This window comes from Felis catus, chromosome E1, assembly GCF_018350175.1.
Source record: "Felis catus isolate Fca126 chromosome E1, F.catus_Fca126_mat1.0, whole genome shotgun sequence".
Taxonomy (NCBI): Eukaryota; Metazoa; Chordata; class Mammalia; order Carnivora; family Felidae; genus Felis; species Felis catus.
This window is the reverse complement of record NC_058381.1, coordinates 5,791,836-5,812,833: the sequence shown is the minus strand read 5'-3', so window position 1 is coordinate 5,812,833 and position 20,998 is coordinate 5,791,836. Positions and strand designations below refer to the sequence as shown.

Sequence of the window (20,998 nt, the reverse complement as noted above, 5' to 3'; positions counted from 1 at the left end):
CCATCGGCTCCCGCGACCCAAGCTAGTCAAGGGCTTTCAGGCCAAGAGAGTGCTCTGGCCAGCCACTCGACTTATTGCTCCTACTAACTCCTGCGGAATCCAACGGTCCTAAGGGAAGGGATCAGCACCGGGAACGGAAGGAGAGCCCTCGGTTTTGCAACCTGCAGGAGCCTCACCGAGCAGCAGGCCAGACAGGAGCCCATGAGTGGGAGCACCAGACTGGCTGTCAAAATCAAGGGCTGGAAGACCGGATGACCTTGGGAGGCATGGGGGAAGTGAAGGGACCCTGCGGAGCCCCCTGACCACTTATGGCTCCCAGCGGCAACCGGAGATGAAGTGGGCAGGCGGGGGGGGGGGGGGGGGAGGGGGGGAGGGGGCCTTGGAATCAGCTGGCGCTATGAGCTCCACTGCTGTTGCGCCTCGTGGTGGCTGCGATCCTGCCCCCAGCTCCGAGTCCAGCCTGCTTGGACGGTGACAGCACGTTGCGTGGGGTCAGCATGCTGGAGGAGGGGGTGACGGGGGCGGAGGCTGGCTCCTGCCGGGGCGCGCGGAGTAGGGAGTCAGGATGCTGGTTCAGGCAGCTTCCCCAGCGAGGACCACCCTCTGTCTGCAGCGCCTCCCGCCTCCCTTCCGCTGCCCCCGTCCTCTGAAAACTGAAAGTCAAGCTACACTTCTGTCTTGCCCCCTTGTTTGGACCCGAAGGAAAGAGAGTCCTTCAGAGCTCTGTTTCTCTTTCCCTGTACTGTATACACGCCACTCTGGAAATAAAAGCCACCGGTAGGGGGAAAGTTAAATGGTTGGACCGTATGGAGTCCAGGCACAAGCTGGGAGCACCTGTCATGCCAGCCCCTCGTGCCATCACCACCCAACATTCTCCACCGCGCAGCACCCTGACGCTGGCCTTGCCTGGCGGAGGCAATAGAGGTGGGGGGAGGGGGTGGGCTCTGAAACCACACGCATCCCCAGCAGGAAACAGGGGCACCCGGCTTACAGGAAGGAGCCCAGAGCAGGTGTCAGCAAAGGCTATGCTTTGCTGGGGTGACCGGGAGGCCATGGGGAAGGCCGGGGGGCTCCCACTGAGGCCCCAGCTCCAATCGGGACCCCCAGGAGAGACCACTGACTTCACAGCCACTGATCTTCCTCCTGCTCAGCCCCTCCTTAAAACCACTGCCAGGCAGGGGCGCCTGGGTGGCGCAGTCGGTTAAGCGTCCGACTTCAGCCAGGTCACGATCTCGTGGTCCGTGAGTTCGAGCCCCGCGTCAGGCTCTGGGCTGATGGCTTGGAGCCTGGAGTTGTTTCCGATTCTGTGTCTCCCTCTCTCTCTGCCCCTCCCCCGTTCATGATGCTCTGTCTCTCTCTGTCCCAAAAATAAATAAATGTTGAAAAAAAAAATTAAAAAAAAAAAAAACCACTGCCAGGCAGAGGGCAATTTGTTTTGCAGAAACCTCCAACCTCCAGGGGCTCCCCGTTGCCTGCTGAAGACAGTACACATCATGGCATTTAATTAAGCCCGTCTGCTGTTTTTGGTTCGAACCTGCCTCTCAAGCCTCATTTTCTTCTCTAGCATTTTATCCCTTGTATCTGACAGATATCTGTGTCTAGACCTGCACCTGGGCAGTGTGGGTGGGGGTGCTGGGTTCAAGTCCTAACCTCGCCACCTGCCAAGAGTGTGCCCTGGGACCAGTTACTTTTCTCTGCTGATCTTTGGTTTCTCTCCCTACCCCGTGTGTGTGTGTGTGTGTGTGTGTGTGTGTGTGTGTGTGTGTGTGTATCTATCCTTGTACACCTTGTACAGATGTGAGGATATGTGAAAAGTACCTGGTACAGGACAGACTTTCAACAACAGTTTGCTCATTTTCCCCCTCCCTCTCCCTCTGTCTGCTCACTTCCTCTGTCTAGAAGACCCTTACCCTCATCCACATCATCTCCACCTTTTTTAAGGTCTGGCTTAAAAATAATGTGTCTGGGCGTGCCTGGGTGGCTCAGTTAGTTGAGCATCTAACTCTTGGTTTTGGCTCAGGTCATGATCTCATGGTTCAGGAGTTCGAACCCTGCATCAGGCTCTGCACTGACAGTGCAAGGCCTGCTTGGGACTCACTCTCTCTGTCCCTCGCTCTCTGCCCTATCCCTTCTCACTCTCTATTTCCCTCTCTCAAAGTAAATAAACAAACATGGAAGAAGGGAAGGGAAGGAAGGGAGATAGAAAGGAAGGAATGGAGGGAGGCAGGGAGAGAGGAAGTGTCTAGCAGTCTTGCCCCATATTGTGAGTCAGGAGTTAAATCACTTCTAGAACACTGAAGAATGCTCATGTCCCCCTCAAGAACTAAAGTCGTTTTAAAGTTAGGGATCGCGTCCTACTCAACCAGGGACCCTTCACCCTAGTTTTGAGCGTAGCACTTACTATGCCATAGGTGTTGAATGAGTGTTTTCCGGATAATTTGAAAGACAAGTGGCAGCTTACATAAATCTGCCCCAAACGTGACTTCCTTCCGTCAACAACATTCATCCTGTGATCCTCGCTTTAGATACAATGAGGTGAATTGGACCAAGGGAGCCGGAGCAGCTTGCCCAGACTCAGTGACAAAATGGAAGACAGTCCCAAAGTCCATGGCCTTTCCAAAGAGCTGGGCTCCGCCATCTTGTTTGCTGCTCTCCTCACCCCCGTGAAGCAGAGGGGACGTGTTACAGAGAAGGAAATGGAGTCCCATGGCCAATAAATGGACTCACCTTGGTAGGGACCCACAGGACGCCTATATCCTTCACCAGCGTCTGTCTTAGAGGGCAGAGGAAGGAAGGGACGTGAAATGCAAGGGGGGAAGGGGACACGGAAGTGGACGAGCAGGGTTGAAAGCAAGAAGATGTCGACTTTCACGGTGCTGGCAACAAGCCCATGGCCTCCCACCTACTCCCGACCCCCATACCTGCACCGCCACCACTGATAAGACCTCCACAGAGATTCGATTAAACTCATCAAAACAGCCCCAGGCGCCGGTCTGAGCGAGGCCTTTGTAGATGTTGCCACAAGACTGCAATGAAATGTACAAACATTAAATCACTATCAGCACTGGGTTCATCATTACACATCTAAGTCAGTTTCCATCCTTTTTGTTATAGATACTTCCAGTCCCCTAATGACCACTGGCTTGAAACTCATATTAAAGTTTCAAGGGCAATTACGTTTTTGACGGCTATGGGTGCCAACGTAAGTCACGGGATCAAATAGAACCTTTTCAAGACACTTGGACCCAAATCCCTTCAAAATGTCATCAGGCTTGCGTTACTGTTGATTCTGGAGCTTTCAAAATCCCAGGAAATGAATAAAATATTATTATTATTTTTTTTTTTTTTTGCACCATACAGACAAAAAAAGCCTTCTACTCCGCCTTTGGCACACACTGATAAAAAAAAACTTTCTATCTGTATCTTGAGTTCCGTGCCCAAACACCCAGGCTTCCCAGCGTGATAGGAAGCTGGGGACAGACGGGGGACGTGATAAGATCTATAGAAAATTGAGTGGCAGGTAAATCTTTTCAAATGAGAGCAAGAAAAGAATTTCAAAGGGAAGATGGCCTATCATCTGTCCTGAAAATAAAAACCTCCTGGGCGTTCAGTGTGAACCAGTAAACCAGGAAGCAACACAAAGGGGAAGGTTACAGGGAGACACTCTCAAGGCCACTGTCAAGGAGACATCACCGAAGCCCTGGGAAAATGCAAATAGTGGACAGTCCCACTCGTTTCCCCCACAGCGAGCACTCGCTGACCGTCAGCTCTGAGCGCAGACACTAGTCACTGTGACACTAGTCACTGTGACACTAGTCACTGAAGGGCTCAGTCCCTCTAAGGACTTCCAGTTAGGTTGTGGACAGAAATCATACAGCCAAAGCGGGTAAATTGCCATGTGAGCAGTGGTTCCGATGGACAGTAGAAGACACAGACGTTTCGTTGTTCAGAGGAGCGGGTCAGCGCACTCTCCAGAGATCCGTTTGGCCGAAAGAGGTAAATTTCAGACGGCATCACGACCTCTTTCGCCCAAGTTTATCTCATGGAATGCCGCATCTGGGAGACGCTCCCTGAAGCCAAGGCGTTTGGGTCGATCAAGTTTAGCAAACGCCACATTCTGTAACCCTCTGTTGCCAATTTACAACAGATGTTAGGATTTTAAGGGGAGCACTGAGAAGTCCTGCGCCACGAAATTGGGTCAGTGTCTGTTTTATGAGCAGGATTTTTTGTTTTCCTCATGGGAAACCCTGGTTTTCTCGGGATGCACGCTGGGAAACGTGTGGTGGACAAAAGAGAAGAAGGGAAGTCAGGAGACCTGAAGTGTTGGTATCTCACAGAGCCTATATGGGATCTTCATACCCTGGGAACGCTCTTATTAGCATCCGTGTAGGCAGAATGGAAGAGGGTAAAGTAAGGAAGGGCCAAGGGCTTTCTAGAAGTAATTATTATGGTCAAAGGATGACCAAAATCATGATACGTCTAGAGAAAAATAAAGGTGCCATCTTGGCTGGGAAATTGAATTACAAGGGCGCCTGGGTAGCTCTGTCAGGTGGGCGTCCCGTCTGACTCTTGGTTTCCGCTTTGGTCACGATCTCACGGTTTGCGAGTTCGAGGCCTGCATCGGGCTCTGCACTTAGCAGTGTGGAGCCTGCTTAGGGTTCTCGCTCTCTCCCTCTCTCTCTCTGCCCCTCCCACGCGCTCTCTCTCAAATAGACTTAAAAAAAAAAAAGAAAGTTGAATCACAAAAGGAGGCCATGGTTAGGGAAAGCCTTGAATTATTCTAAGGGGCCGTGGAATTTTGGAGCAAAGCATGGTTAAATCAATGTTTTAGGAGAACCAGCCTAATATCACACAAGCTAGGCTGGATGTGAGGCAGCCTTCGAAAAGGAGGGAAGAGGGGGCACCTGGGTGGCTTAGTCGGTTAAGCTTCCGACTTCAGCTCAGGTCATGATCTCATGGTTCATGGGTTTGAGCCCTGCATCGGGCTCTGTGCTGATGGCCCAGAGCCTGGAGCCTGCTTCGGATTCTGTGTCTCCCTCTCTCTCTGCTCCTCCCCTGCTTGTGCCCTCTCTCTCTCTCAAAAATAAAGAAACATTAAAAAAAATGTTTTTAAACTACATTTGCTGCTTCAGCAATAGCATCTTTGAATTGAGATCAAGGGGGAAAGTACCGTGGCCAGAAAATAAAGAATGTCTTAGCATTAATGCCGCGATGTTTTCCAGAAAACGTGGCCAGGCTTATGGGTTTTTCAACCAGAACTAAAGAGAGGGGAGCAGTAACTTTGCCTTTTCCACACTGTTGTTGCGTCTGCCCTATGACCCAATGCCTCTGTGTGGCATTGAGAAGGCAAGGGGAATTGTGGGGGTCCCCGACTACAGCCCACCTCTCCTCTTTACCCCAACCCCACCCCGTTTCACCACCCACCCCTCCCCATGTTCACCAGGTATCATTCCATTCTTTGAAGTCTCTCCTTTTTTCTTTTCCACTTATGCTACCCTGATGTCTGGCTGCTGACCATCCCTGGTTTGAACAACTGCAAGTTTCTCAGCAAAAAATCTTCCTCCTTCCAGTCCCGTCCTGCCTCCACTTGTCTTGCTACCCAGGAGTCATCCTCAGATGCCATTCGTTTTCATCATGCCCCGCCTTGATTTCTGAAGCCTGCAGGGTCTTCCTGATGGCCACCACTTCAGGGTCATGTTCTCTCCTTGGCTTTATGTCCCCCCCCCACCCCGGCTTCTTGTTGAACCCCTCTCTCCTATTTCCTGTTCCCTCTCAGGCACTCGGCTGCTACTCCGTATTTATTGCTAGCTTTTCTCTGGTGATACGGAGTTGTTGTGAGTTTCATGAACGACCCTTTGGAATGACATCTGGGGAAGGGCCAGAAGGCTCTTCCTGATCCCCGTTCCATCTTCTCCATCATCCGAGCCATGCCCTGTGAGGACAGGTCAGGGGAGAGGTCACAGCAAGGAGTAGGGGAAGAATGGGATGCACAGAGAACTTGGTCATGTCTTTACCCTTGATGTTTTCATAGGCTAGGCGGTGTTAAAATGGCACATGCCCTGTTTGGCAACACCCAAACCTTAAACAGCCTTCGGTCTCACATCCTCCAGGATGTTCCCGACCAGCGTGCCCTGTACTCTTCCCTGTCTCTGAAGTCATCCAGGGATTAGAGTTCTTAAAACACACATTCTACGTGCTCTTTGGTATCTCCCCTAATTATTTCACGTATCTTTCTTGTCTTTCCAGGTAGACTGGATTATACTTTGTCTGTCTCTGTATCTATCCATCATTTATCTATCACCTATCCATCATGCTCTCATCTCTCTCTCTTTCTCATCTCTCACCTATGTCTATTTATATCATCTATGTATCCATCCATCCATCCATCCATCCATCCATCTTCTCATGATGCACAATGCTTGCTGAGCAATGGCGATACTCAATAAATTGATTGCTGGAGAGTGCTTTGTGACGAAAATAATTCTCAAGGACTGGACAACAAAGGGAAGAGGAGGTTTGCAAACAGTGCAGTGAGGCCGTTGGTTACAAAGGACATTTGGTGCCTAGGAAGGGACCGCTATCCTTCTAGTGTGTTTCACTACAGCCATACCCATTGTTCTTCTTCCGATCAGTGCTTCTTCCGATCTAGGCTAGACTTGACCAGAGCTTTGCACAGTCCAGACAAACGATGGATAGACCCCTCCTCTCATCCTGTACTCTCAGAGGAATTGCTGGGGTCAGAGTTCAGTAATAAGTGTTGGAAGAATTGGGTAAGATGGCCTCGGTGACCCCTGGCCCATGGGGCGAACTCCTCTATTCCTGCTTGACATGTCAGGCATAACTTTGAAGATATTTTGATTTTCTTCAATCAAAATTCACCAGGTCTTCCACATCTAAATGAAATAACCTCTTGGGTGGCAATGCTGCCTTTGCTCAACTAGAGAACAATCTAGAAACTTAAAATAATTCTTAAAGGTTGAGTTTGTTTGTTTAAATAGAAAAAAAAAACTTTGGGGGGCGCCTGGTGGCTCAGTTGGCTTAAGCGTCTGACTTCGGCTCAGGTCACAATCTCACGGTTCGTGGGTTCGAGCCCCGCGTTGAGCTCTGTGCTGACAGCTCGGAGCCTGGAGCCCCGCTTCGGATTCTGTGTCTCCCTCTCTCTCTGCCCCTCTCCCACTCACACTGTGTCTCTCTCTCAAAAATAAACGTTAGAAACAACAATTTAAAAAAAGAAATAGAAAACCTTTCTTCTTTCAGCCTGGCTTAAAGAGAACTATCACTGTAATGTGTCCAGCAGTAAGAACAATCATGCTAAAATTTAGACCCAGTGAAATATGGGGAAGACAGCTGTTTTGGGGTCTGAATCCTCATTTTGTTTGCTTCCCGGGGGAAAAAAAAACATGGTGCTTTTTGGCCGCTGCAACTCTTTGCACAGCAAAATTTTATGTACGAGAGAAATTATTAAAGTTACAGCTGATGAATCTCGTGTGGAGTTCTATATGTTCCCTTGAAGTCTCTAAAATTATTTTTAAATTAAATTTACTTTGTACCCATCATACCGTGATTTCTATGTATAAATATTTAATCTACTTAATGCAATTGTTTTATTTTTTCCCCCGCTATAAATTTATTTACGTGCCATCCTGTTGCAAAAGGGACGTAAGACAGTTTACAAAAATAATACAGGAAAACAAAATAAAAATAATGAAAAAGTGAGAATCTTATTCCATTTTTTTTTTTTTGTAAAGAGCATCTATAGGAAATCTGGTTGTAAGCAGAATATTTCTACCTAAGAAGTGACCTCTAAGCCTGTCGTTTTTTTTCTTGCTTTTCTCTATGACACAGGACTTGGAATATATTTGAGAAGACGATGCTGAGCGCCTGAGTGAAGACCATTACCCTTGCATTTGTCCGTTGTGAGCATCGAATCATTGATTAGGAGCGGAGGTTAATCGAGTCTGACTTCAGAAGTCACACCTGCCCGGGGCACCCGGGGGGCTCGGTCAGTTAAGTGTCCGACTTTGGCTCAGCTCATGATCTCACGGTCTGTGGGTTCGAGTCCCGCATCGGGCTCTGTGCTGATGGCTCAGAGCCAGGAACCTGCTTCGGATTCTGTGTCTTCCTCTCTCTCTGCCCCTCCCCTGCTTGCACTCACACTCTCTCTCTCTTTCAAAAATCAAATAAAAACATAAAAAATAAAATGAAAAAAAAAAAAAAGAAGTCACACCTGCCCTTGTAGAAATTCTGAGGAAATGCCCACTTTTCCAGAAAAGCACAAGTATGACTTTTATGTGAAGATTTTACGGTAGCCCCTTGTGAGCTTTTCTGTGGTTCTAGGTCAAACAGTGAACTTAAGTCTTCAGATATATGTTCAGCTTCTCCATTGTACGGGTCACAAAATGAAGAGCCTTATATGAAATAACCCACCTACGGCTGCAAAGTTCATCGGTGGAAGCCGATCGGCTTATGGAGAGGTCAACAAGCTCCAGGGGTCAGAGACCCTCAGGTCTCCCGGGATGCAGCCAGCAGAGCCCTCCAGGGCCGGGCCTCTGAGCCGGGCCAGGGTGGCATGGATGAGCCTGGTCCCCGGTGTGGCCCGCCCCCCGGTCCCCAGGCACCCCCGCCCAGCCGGGCCTTACCTTGTAGTCCATCTGCTCTGAGCAGTTGAACACGTACACCATGACGCCCAGTGCTCGGCCCAGGTCCTTGGTGGTCTCCGTCTTGCCTGTGCCCGCGGGTCCTGCCGGAGCTCCGCTCATGGTCAGGTGCAGAGACTGAGTGAGGGTGATGTAGCATCTGTCAAAACACGGGAGCGTGTCGGTCATCCTCGGGGCCCCAGGTGGCCCGGCCCACGGCTGGGGCCCTGCTGGGTCCTAGGGAGCTAGAGCTGAGGCTCTGGAACGTGGCGGCCAACAGCTTCCATAAAAGGAAAGCCAGAGCCCCCACTGCCAACTGCTCCCCACAGCACCGTGGGGAGCACTCTCTGAGGAATCCTCTGATCGTGATTCTCCCTCCCTGAGCTTGCCCCTCCTCCGTTTGCTAGCTCATTGCCCATTTCTCGTGTCTCCTTCAGCCCCAACACTCTAAGGTGCCTTCACGTACAGCTGTTCTCACTTGCTCGTGCTCTGTCTTGAGGGTTCGTGTGCCCCACCTCCCCAGCTCCTACAGTAAAATCCTAACCCCCAAGACTACGGTATTGGGAGGTGGGGCCTTCAGAAGGCGATTAGCTCGTGAAGGAGGAGCCTCAGGAATGAGATTAGCAGCCTTATAAAAGAGGCTTCAGAGGGATCCCTCGTCCCTTCCGCCACCAGGTGAGCCCACAGTGACGAGATACCTGCTAGGAGCCAGAAAAGGGCCCCAGACCAGAACGTGACCATGCCGGTGCCTTGACCTGGGACCTGCCAGCTTCCGGAACTGTGAGGAATGAATTCCTGTTGTTTATAAGCCCCCCGGTGTATTGTATTTTGTTATAGCAGCTCAAATGGATGAGGACACTCAGACACACGAGGACTGTGCTCGTCCCCCTCTCCTTCCCCCACCCAGCCCCCTGCCCTTCCAGTCTACCTGAGCCGTGTCCTTCCTCAACATGGTCATTAGTAGCCTAGTGGTGGCCACTCATCCCTTGGGGCTCATATTTGACATTAGCTCCCCGGCTAAGTATCCCCAGACCCCTCAGCACTGGGGGGAGTGAGTACACGTCCCTCAGCTGAGGTCCTCCCCCACTGTCCTGCACGTCAGCGTCCAACATATACCACACACGTCATTCATACAATCTTCATAAGACACGTGAAGGTGGGGCCATGTCCTACTCGTGGTTTCATCTCCAGAAACGGCTCTGGCCACATAGAGACCCTAAATAATTATTTATGAAACAAATTCATGAATGAAGCCATCAGTCATTCCATCTGTTTAATCCTCCTTTGACTATCTTTCCTAATGATCATAAAATAAAAACAAGCATTAGGCTTGCTTCTGGTACTTTTTAAAACAGACGTGCATTACAGCAACTTATTTGACATGTCTTCAGAGGCAAGGGAAATAAAGGCAAAAATGAACTATTGGGACCTGATCAAGATAAAAAGCTTCTGCACGGCGAAGGAAACAATCATCAAAACGAAAGGCAACCAATGGAATGGGAGAAAATATGTACAAATGACATATTGGATAAAGGGTTGGTATCCAAAATCTATCAAGAACGTACCAAACTCAGCACCCAAAAGACAAACAATCCAGTGAAGAAATGGGAAGAAGACATGAACAGACACTTTTCCAAAGAAAATATCCAGATGGTCAACAGACACATGAGAAAATGCTCAACGTCACTCATCATCAGGGAAATACAAATCAAAACCACAATGAGACACCCCTCACACCTGTCAGAATGGCTCACGTTAACAACTCAGGCAACAACAGATGTTGGCAAGGATGCGGAGAAAGGGGAACCCTCTTTCACTATTGGTGGGAATGCAAACTGGTATAGCCACTCTGGAAAACAGTATGGAGGTTCCTCAAAAAATTAAAAACAGGGGCGCCTGGGTGGCGCAGTCGGTTAAGCGTCCGACTTCAGCCAGGTCACGATCTCGCGGTCCGTGAGTTCGAGCCCCGCGTCGGGCTCTGGGCTGATGGCTCGGAGCCTGGAGCCTGTTTCCGATTCTGTGTCTCCCTCTCTCTCTGCCCCTCCCCCATTCATGCTCTGTCTCTCTCTGTCCCAAAAATAAATAAATGTTGAAAAAATAAAAATTAAAAACAGAACTACCCTACGACCCAGGAATCGTACTATGTATTTATTCAAAGGATACAAAAATGCTGATTTGAAGGACACGTGTAACCCAATGTTTATAGCAGCGCCATCAACAATAGCCAAATTATGGAAAGGACCCAAGTGTTCCCCAACTTATGAATAGATAAAGAAGATGTGGTATATATATATACATATATACACACACATACACATACACAATGGAATAGGACGTGGTGGGGAAAAAAAAGAATGAAACCTTTCCATTTGCAACAACGTGGATCGAACTAGAGGGTATTATCACAAACACGGTGATGGCAAAGTCTGCAACTGGATGACGGTAATGGTTGCACAACTCTACAAAGTACTAACCGTCACTGAATTGTACCCTTGTAATGGGTGAACTGTAACGCATGTAAACTATACCTCAATAAAGCCATTAAAAAACGTGCCACGGGCCTCACTTCTTGATACCTAGATAATTAATAACATAGGCTCTCCACCTGCAGGTTGGACCAGAAGGGGCCCACCCAAGGAGGCCTCCAAGATGAATTGTTTTGGAATCTGATGTCTAGAGTTCACCGGGGGTTCCAGGTGAACGCTCTTCGGGCCAGATGGCGACTGCGTCTCCACCGACACCAAAATGGCTTTGGAAAGACGGAGTGAGTTCCTGAATTCTCTACGTTTATGTATTTTGAGAGAAAGTGTGATGGGGGGCGTGCAGAGAGAGAGAGGGAGAGAGAGGGAATCCCAAGCAGGCTCCGCGCTGTCAATGCAGAGCCCGACGCGGGGCTCGAACTCACGGAACTGTGGGATCGTGACCTGAGCCAAAATCGGATCCTTAACCGACTGAGCCACCCAGCTGCCCCCTGAATTCTCCTTTAATTGAGTGCAAAATTCCCAGATATATTTCAGCCTTTGCACGTGACGCTCAGGAAGGCAGATCCCCAGGTGGACAGGACAGGTGTGGGGACCTGCTATTCCATCGGCAGTTTTCCCGTGTGAGGGCAGGTGTTGGCTCAACTGATGGGCTGCATTTCAGGGCTGGTGAGCTGGGCTCCCCCAGGGTGCTGCTCTCCTCTCTCAGACACTCCTAGCTGAGTCCTAACAGAGGCCATACCTGCTCTCAGGGGCTGAGTTCTGACTCCAGATTGGCCCCGGGGCCTTCTACCCACCCGAGCCTCAGCTTCTTCTAGAACTTTCCAGGGGCCGTTGCAGCCCTGAACCTCCCAGGAGGAAAGGCAGCTGCCCGGACTGGCAGACTCCCCGGCCTCCGGCCAACTCACCTCCCCACTCTCTCCCACCACGGATCTGTCCACGGCAGCCTCCTCTGCCGGCCCGAGGGGGACCCAGGCCTCTTCTCCACAGAGCTGCAGGGCTCTCGAGGAGTCCAGGAGGCCAGAAACACAAGGGTTTGCAGAAATAGAATTCGCACAGAAAACTCAAGAATCTCTGGAAAGAAACCCTTGGAGCCGGGTGTCAATCTCTTCCGGAGTATCTACTGCTGAGCTTCTGATGATCTCCAGAAGAAGTACTTGGGGGGAGGGGGAGGGGGAGGGGGAGGGGGAGGGGGAGGGCCCTCCCCCTCCCCCCCCCAAATATTTTTCTCCCCACAGTAACAGAACTCTAGAGCTCGAAGGCGTTTCTGAGATCAACTAACCCAATCCTTATTTTACAGACGGGAAGACCGAGCTTCGGGAAGGGAAGCTGGGCTAAGGCTAATAATAACTAAGGCAGGGACAGTGGGGCTTAGGCTTGGGCCATGAGTAAACCAAACGGAAAACAGTGCCTCCCTCTTCCACATGAGGGTCGCCATTTTGCTCGGGTCATGGGGGCCATCCGGCTGTCCTAGGCCTTAGGGATCCCCGCTCCTGCTCTAAAGTTCAATCTGGGGTCTTGTCAGCCTGTCCATCTCTGTCAACATGAAGCCAGCCGCTGCAGTCTGCAGCTGCTTTCCATTGAGGTGGGCGGATCAGGCTATCGAGGTCTCAGGCGAGGGCTCTGGAGTCAGACAGGGTCCCTACGTTGCCTCTGGTACAAAGTGCGCAACCGAGCCAGGGAAGGAAACCTTGGTGCCTTAACAGAAGCGGTCACTGGAATCCATCCCACGGTCTCGGGCTTGGCACCAAGGAATTCAGTAAGCTCGCTGTGTCGAGCCGATGGCCATTGTGAGAATGGCAAGGACTCCTCCAAGAGGCGCTCTTGCCTGGCCAGCTGGCCCCAACCCGGATACGGATCGATTTAGTCTGGTTGCTCCTGGGAAGACAGACCCTTTTGTTCCGGGACGGACCTCGGAGGTTTGGCCTTTTAACCAAGCCAGGCTTGTTCCCATTAATTAAATCCTTCCAGGAGGGCTACTTGAGCCTTTTCCTCCAGCGGGGCAGGGTTTATGATTTCAGAAGGCAGCTCCTTCCACAGTGCGCCCGTTGCAATTGCCTGAAAGAAAGGCTTTCCAAATATCAAGCTGAAGTCGGTCTTGTTCTTTTTGCGCAAATGACTCCCATAGGCTTCGGTCTTCTCGCCCCTTCAGGAGGCTTCCGTGAGGATAAGGGGAGACAAGAGATAGGAAGGTGCCTTGAAAAGAGGGCCGATCCATGTTTAAGGTATTATTTTTTTAAGGTGAAAAAAATATATGAAATATAGCTTTTCTGTTTCAATACAGTTATTCAATTGGCAGATTAAAGAAACCGTCAAGGACCCTGCAGCTCGATTGCAGCTATAAGTAGCCTGAAGCTATCCTGGAAATGTGGTCTGAGTCATCTCGGAGTTGGTGAAATCTTTATAGTTGTTCTGTATTCGTTTTTCTCCTGCCATGTAAGAAACTACCATAAACGAAGTGGCTTAAAACAACACTCACTCATTCTCTCACTCTTTTAGGTCAGAAGTCCGGGTGGATCCTCTCTGGAGGGTCTCAACGACCACAATCAAGGTAACTGTTGGCTGCACTCTTATCTGGACACTCTGGGGAAGAATCTGCTTCCTAGTTCACTCGAGCTCTCGGTTGAGTTAAGTTCCTACCAGTTGGAAGACTGAGGTCCTCATTGGTTACTGTTGGCCAGGGGATAGCTCAGCTCCTCTGGGCCTCTCTGTCATCTTTGCATATGGCTCCCTCTACCTTCAAAATCAACAACAGTGTGTCAAGTTTGTCTCACGTTCAGATCTCTCTGATTCCCCCTTCTGTCTTCGGCCAGGAGAGAACTCTACTTTCCAGGTCTCACAAGATGACATTGGGTCCACTTGAATTATTTCCCTCTTGCTGTAAAGCAAAGCATTATCATGGGAATGACATGATCACATGTATAGTTTTCACCCATACTCAAAGGGGAGGAGATCGTACAGGGGAAAAGATCATGGGGATCATCCTTAGAATTCTACCTACCACACGGTTCAACGATCATAACATGGGTGATGATTATTCATAAGAATGAACACGGATTGCAACAATATCTCCCCGGCAGGGGGTCCCTCTAGCATGACCAGCAGGACTCGGGTCCATGATAGTCAATATTTTTATCAGTAACTTGGATTAAGAAATAATCGATTACATGCAACATAGACTGAATTCAAAATAATCCTAACAGTCGAAAATGACAGGGGTAGATCCCACAGGGTAAAATTTAGGAAGGATAAATGTAAGTTAACCTTCCAAGCACTTGCAAGGGAGACACAGAATCTGGAGCAGGCTCCAGGCTCCGAGCTGTCAGCACACAGCCCGACACGGGGCTCGAACTCACAAATGGTGAGATCGTGACCTGAGCTGAAGTCGGACGCTTAACTGGCTGAGCCACCCAGGTACCCCATAACATTTTAATGTTTAAATACGAATGTTGTCTTCAGCATACATGGCCCCGATTCTAAGATCTGTTGCTTATGCCATTTGGTTATGAGATAGTCCCTCACCCCAGTGTTCATCTTTCTCTTTGCCCCCATGACTTGGTAAATGTCTTTCTCAAAATATGACAGAACACAGAGCAATGACTGACACATGATCTCTGGAACAAAAATAACAGCGTGCTCAGTAACGAAGCCTGAGTAGGTCTAATTATGCTTCATATTTATGTCTCAGATACGTTTGGAAATTCTAGTAGTGACTGAGAAAAGTCAAGAGAATCAAGACTAAAGTTCTCAGAATTTTTCTAATATAGGGCAGTCGATGGGCAGCATAAGAGATAACTTCATAAAGGTGAGTTTCGTTCTATACACAAGTGAAAAGGCAGAGACACAGTGGAATTAAGCAAAGATTTCTTAGCCACGACACCTAAAGCACGGTCCAAAAACAAAAGCTTGACAGATTGGACCTCACACAAATTAAACACTTTTGCGCCTCAAAAGACACCGTTCGGAAAGAAAAAAGGGAAGCGGCAGATGGGGATACAATACTTGCAAACACATGTCCCATAAAACCAGAATATACAAAGGCTTCTCACAACTCAGCGAGATGACAAAACGGATCAAACAGGAGGCACAGGACATGAACGGGATGACACCGAGGAGATCGACAAATGGCTAATGAGCACAAGAAAAGACGCTCAACAGCATTATTAGGGAAATCGCAATTAAAACTCAGATGAGATCCTACTTCACACCCCCTTGGACGGCTGTAATACACAAGACAGACAATAATAAAGTTGTCAAGGCTGTGGAGAGATGAGAACCCCCGTCTACTGTGGGGGGGGGGTTGGGGTGGGATGTAAAATGATTCAGCCACTTTGGAAAACAGTTTGCCCGTTTTCCAGAAAGTTCAACATAAAGAGCTCGTACCACCACGCAACTCCCCTCCTGAGTATCGGCCCAAGAGAAATGAAAACTCAACACCTACACAAGGACTTGCACGCAAAGGTTCACAGCGACATTGTTTGCGACAGCCCCAAACTGGAAATAACCTAAGTGTCCGTCAACAGGTGACTGGATAGACAAAATGTGTCCTGTCTATAACATGGGATATTCGTCAGTAAGAAAAAGCAATGGACGACTGCCACGTGCTCTATCGTGGACAAACCCCCCCCAACTCTGTGTAAAATGAAAAAGCCAGACACTAGGGACAAGTTGTATGGCTCCATTTACAAGAAGTGGCTGGAATAAGCCAAATTTAGAGACACAGAAAGTAGCTCAGTGGTTGGCTGGGGCTGGGGGTGGGAATGGGTATATAAATGGGCATGAGGGATCTCATTGAGGAGGTTAAAAATGTTGTATAACTGATTTATGGTGATGGTTATACCACATGGTCAAGTTACTGGAAATCAGTAAGCGGTACGTTTGGAATGGGGACAAATTTTTGACACATAAAAGAAACCTCAATCAAATTGTTTTAAAATGTATATATAATGAAAAACCTTGTATAGCAACAAAACTTTTATTTAAAAAAATTTTTTAAATGTTTATTTATTTTTGAGAGAGAGAGAGAAAGAGAGCACAAGCAGGGGAGGGGCAGAGAGAGAGGGAGACACAGAATCCGAAGCAGGCTCCAGGCTCCGTGCTGACAGCACAGAACCCAATGCGGGGCTCGAACTCACAAACTGTGAGATCGTGACCTGAGCTGAAGTCGGACAACTTAACCAACTGAGCCACCCAGGCGCCCCTAGCAACAAAATTCTTTTTTTTTTTTTTTAATTTTTTTTTTCAACGTTTATTTATTTTTGGGACAGAGAGAGACAGAGCATGAACGGGCGAGGGGCAGAGAGAGAGGGAGACACAGAAACGGAAACAGGCTCCAGGCTCTGAGCCATCAGCCCAGAGCCCGACACGGGGCTCAAACTCACGGACCGCGAGATCGTGACCTGGCTGAAGTCGGACGCTTAACCGACTGCGCCACCCAGGCGCCCCACCTAGCAACAAAATTCTTAAAAGCACCTAGTGACAATAAAAAATGTTCAAAATCTTTATGATGATACTTAGACACTTTTCTGAACTGAAATATATATAACTGAAACTGAAAGATATATAAACATAATTCAAGATATGAATATACAGAAAAGTATCGCATATCATAAAGATGGCTATTCTTTCCAAATTAACTTGAAGGTATTAAGACTCACCCATCAAAAACCCTAACCATTTATATTTTGGAACCTGACAAAATGATTCAAGTTCGTTTGAAAAGAGAAGAGATAAATATATAATATATATTATATATATAATATATTATATACTTATATATATAATATATATTTATATATTATATACTTATATATATAATATATATTATATATATTATATAATATATATAATATATCATATATAATATATTATATATATAATATATATATATAAAAGATGATGTGGACCTTTACTACACAAATAGGAGAGCTCACGACAAAGCTACAATCCTTAAATAATATGGCGTGTTGATGGACAGAATGATGAAACAGGATAGACGCTTTGAGGTAGTCTGAGAACTCAGAATTTTGAATGTGGTGGAGGAAACATCACAGACCAGTGAGGGAAAGGGCGCATGGCTCACTAAAACATGTCATGTCCACTGGTTACTTGGCAACCAAAGAAATCAAATATTCCCTGCCATAGTAGTTTCTGTGGGTTTTCCTTGCTCAGGAGTCTACACTTACGGTAAGCCCTCTGGCTGCACAGCCATCAACCAAAGTATCTCCCACCCTCCCGGGGGTGGGCACAAGACTCGGGCTGGGCAAAATAATCAAGCTCAGTGGCTCCAGTGAGGGACTCCGAGATCGGCACAGGATCCAAACAGGGCTCACGAGAGTCCCTTGAAGGAATCAGATCTACGGAGCTGAGAAGCGGGGGGAGGGTGTCTCTTCCTCCTGGAAGATTCATGAAGTCATGGGCATGGAGACCGCCCTTGCAGCCATACAATGAAAACCCGTGGAGAGAGAATATTCAGAAGAAAACAGAGCCGTGATAGGAGAGAGTTCCATCACCGATCTCTCCCCATCCAGGCCCCGGGGCTAGACTCATTTCCTAGGCCCATGAGGTAACAATTCCTCCCTCTGTTTACCTTAGTTAGGGTTTGGCTTCTAGCACTTGTAACCAAAAGTGTTGTGGTAAAAACACTCCCTCTACTCGAAAGCCCAAAAGTTTACCCAAGAATTTTAAAAGAGAAAGGGAAAAATAAAACAAAAGAAGTTGCGGTAAAATCCAGGTGAATATGGAGCTGATCTTGAAATGAGCAGGGACTTTCTAAACATAAAAGTAATAAAATGGGCAGGAACAGTCATAAATAATTCATAGGACAGGAAAATCTACTAGCCAACGAGCACACAAAAATGCTAAAGTCTGTGAGTAATTAAGGACATCCAAATCCAAATGAGATCCCATTCTGACTTATAAAATAGTATTTTTGACCATGATACTTAATGCTGGTGAGGATGTTGCGAGGTAAACATTCTCATAAACTGCTGGTGAGAGTGGGAACAATATTGGTTTCAAGAATAATTTTAAAGTATGTGTCACCTAATTACCCTGCCTCTTGGACTGTCTCCTGGGGAAATATTAGGAAACGCAGCACAAAGTTATTTATAAGCAAGTTCATGGCAGATTTATTTTCAAGAGTAAAAGCTTCGGTGTGACTGAAACATTTTATAACATGGCTCTGTTACGTAAATTATGGGAGACTTGGAAGGAGAAGGTAAGTCGGCTTTTAGGGTGTCTCAGAAGAATGTTGTGAGAATATGCCCATGATATAATGTTATGTAAAAAAAAAAAAAACTATGGTATTTTATATACAGCACAGGATTGCAATTTCATTTTGTCAACATCTACACGCAGAAGGAAACGGACTAGATATTAACAATGGTTACCTCTGGGCGACTTTATCGTCTGTGCTTACAGAGTACTAAGTTTTTCCGACAAAAAACTGCAGATAAAGACTTAGGAAGTGTAGGACTTGTGCTGCGTCCTTGTCCGGCAAATCCCCTTCCAAGACTCTTGGGTCAATTAAATCTCACCTACTCGCAGCAGTTCCTGAGATATTAAGAGGTACTCAAACTTGATAAGCAGTTGATTAGTACTTAACGCAGCAGCACCACGGGGCTGAAAGGGGCGGCTGTGTGTGAAGGTGAGTTGAGGGAAGAGGAGGTCATCCAAAGGTTGAGAAACAACTTATGCGAATGGCTTTTGTTCAGGCTGAAAAGGCATTTCCATTTAGTTCTTCAGCTTAGTGCTACGCCAGAGTCCTGCGAATATATCGTAGCTACTTATAAATTCAGGTCCCATCCGGGCACTGGGAAATTCCAAAGAAATAGGCATAATCAGTCGGAGGTACTGTAATGCGGCTATGCTTTTAATGAATGTGCAAAGGTTTTATGGATCAATTGTCCATTTGATTAATTCCTCTGGCAGAAGAGAATTAAATGTACTTAAAGCTACACACCGGACAAGGCTGAATGCTCTTTAAAATGTGATTTTCTGTGTTAAGGCCTTTTTTTTTTTTTTTCCCGGGCAAAACATTTCTTGAGATAATAACGGAAGTCAACGAGAAAATGGAATTTTATATATAAATATTCACTACAAACCACTTTGTCAGAAAAGCATCCAAAGAGCCAAACGAGGTCAAGGTCTATACAGTATTCACCATTATTTATGTTAAGTCCTCCTTTCTAGTTCTTTTTTTTTTTTTTTTTTTTTTTTTGCATCGTTTCATAGGAGGGGTGATAAAATCCTGTTTTGGAGAGAATTCCTTGCCAGAGCTTTACCCTCTCCCTTTCCAGAGGCCTTCAGCGTTCGTGTACTAGAGACTTCTAAATCCAAAAGAGGTAATTATCTTCAACGCTGGGGCGGGCGTGACGACCCAGGGAAAAGAAAAAAGTCTTAGGCTTTTTATCACTTGGAATGATCGTGTCTGCTGTGTCCATGGAAAGGAAGGAGATATTCTGACTGGGGATGGAGAAGTTGGGGCGCATCGTGTCAGAAATCGTTCCACTGAATTCGGTCAAGGAGTGAACTTGAATGCCTATCACAGCGCTGGGTCCCTTGGGGTAGAACAGTGAGTACATCGAAGTCAACGTTACCACGGAGCATACAGTCTAGGGTCAGAGACGGACATTCGTCAAACTGCTCAGATACAGAACAGCTTCGTGATTCTGTTGCGAGCATTAGGAATTCCCAAACTATTAGCTTATATTCCAAGGCTGGCAGGAAAACTCACTGCAAGAGAGAATCCTGGACCCCATTTCCTTCCTGTTTAGGGTGCGTGTCTTGCTGAGAATAACCACGACACACAAGAGGGTCCGCTCTGATAGATGCCTGACGCGGGAACACTTTTCCCTTTGGCCCGCACTGAATGAGCGCCTCTTATGGACTGATACCAAGTGAAGGCCAAGTGCAACGCTAAGGTGCCCGAACCCTCTGAGTTGCTGTTGCCGATACTGTCCCAGCCGCAGAGAAACCCGCATCTCCCTCTGAACAGGTGTTATCTGCCTTTCGTCCAAAGCTGGGGCAGGGAGGAGTATCGGTCCCCGCATCAGGGCAGAGGACAGAGTAGCTGTTCCTCCTTCTTTGGGAGCCAAGGCAGAGAGTCCTGTGTGGATCCCCCTCCTGAGTCAACCTCCTATTCTTAATTCTATTCTTACCACAGAGGTCTTCAATATTCAAGCACCATTCATTCCTTCGACAGGTATCAATTCCAACATCTAGCAGGTGGCTGGTGACATAGCAACAAATAAGACAGACAAAGCTCCCTGACTGCAAAGAGCTTCCATTCCTAAGTGCGGGGGAGAGTGACCGGAGACAGCGATGCGACCTCTGCGGGCTCCCACAAAAAATGAAAAGGAGAGAAAGACAAGAGCAAACATGGAATGGACTCTGGGTGGAAGATCCTTCCAGGCTGGGCAGGAAAACGAATTAAGGAAAGGAACAGCATGGGGGCGGAGGGAAGAGATCAACCATGAGGTCCTGCTCTATGGATGATGTTGGGATTTTCCCACATCCCAGGTCATGCCGTGAATGCCGCGATCACAACTCCACTCAATGTTCCTTGGAGATACGTCTGAGGATTTGGCCAGAATACAGGTGGAAACACTTAAAAACAGGCAGGGGGGAAATTCAGCAAGAGATGACACAGATTCTACAAGGCCACTCGAGCCTTCACCACTGATGACAATCTTTTCACCGTCTACAAGTCACTTATTTGGAGTAAGCCGGCCATTCAGACGCGCAGCTCTTTGGAGAAGAGATTTAGTGCTCAATGAAATTATACGGGAAAAGGGCACCAGCTCATAGCAGAATTTACGGAAATCTCAACAGAATTAAAATATCCCGTCCTCGCTCTCCTTTGCCCACGCTGTGCTCTCA

The 20,998-nt window shown here is 47.7% G+C and overlaps 1 protein-coding gene across 4 annotated transcripts in view; it reads right to left on the bottom strand.

Annotated features, from left to right (window-relative positions):
• DNAH9 (dynein axonemal heavy chain 9) overlaps positions 1 to 20,998 on the bottom strand; it is a 334,028-nt gene that overhangs the window by 213,408 nt on the left and 99,622 nt on the right. For all 4 annotated transcript variants that reach the window (XM_023244531.2, XM_045045039.1, XM_045045040.1 and 1 more), the window contains 2 exons: positions 8,640 to 8,796; positions 2,922 to 3,026 (listed from right to left, as the gene is read on the bottom strand). In XM_023244531.2, coding sequence (XP_023100299.2) covers positions 2,922 to 3,026; positions 8,640 to 8,796 — 262 coding nt within the window. The remainder of the gene's footprint in view (positions 1 to 2,921; positions 3,027 to 8,639; positions 8,797 to 20,998) is intronic.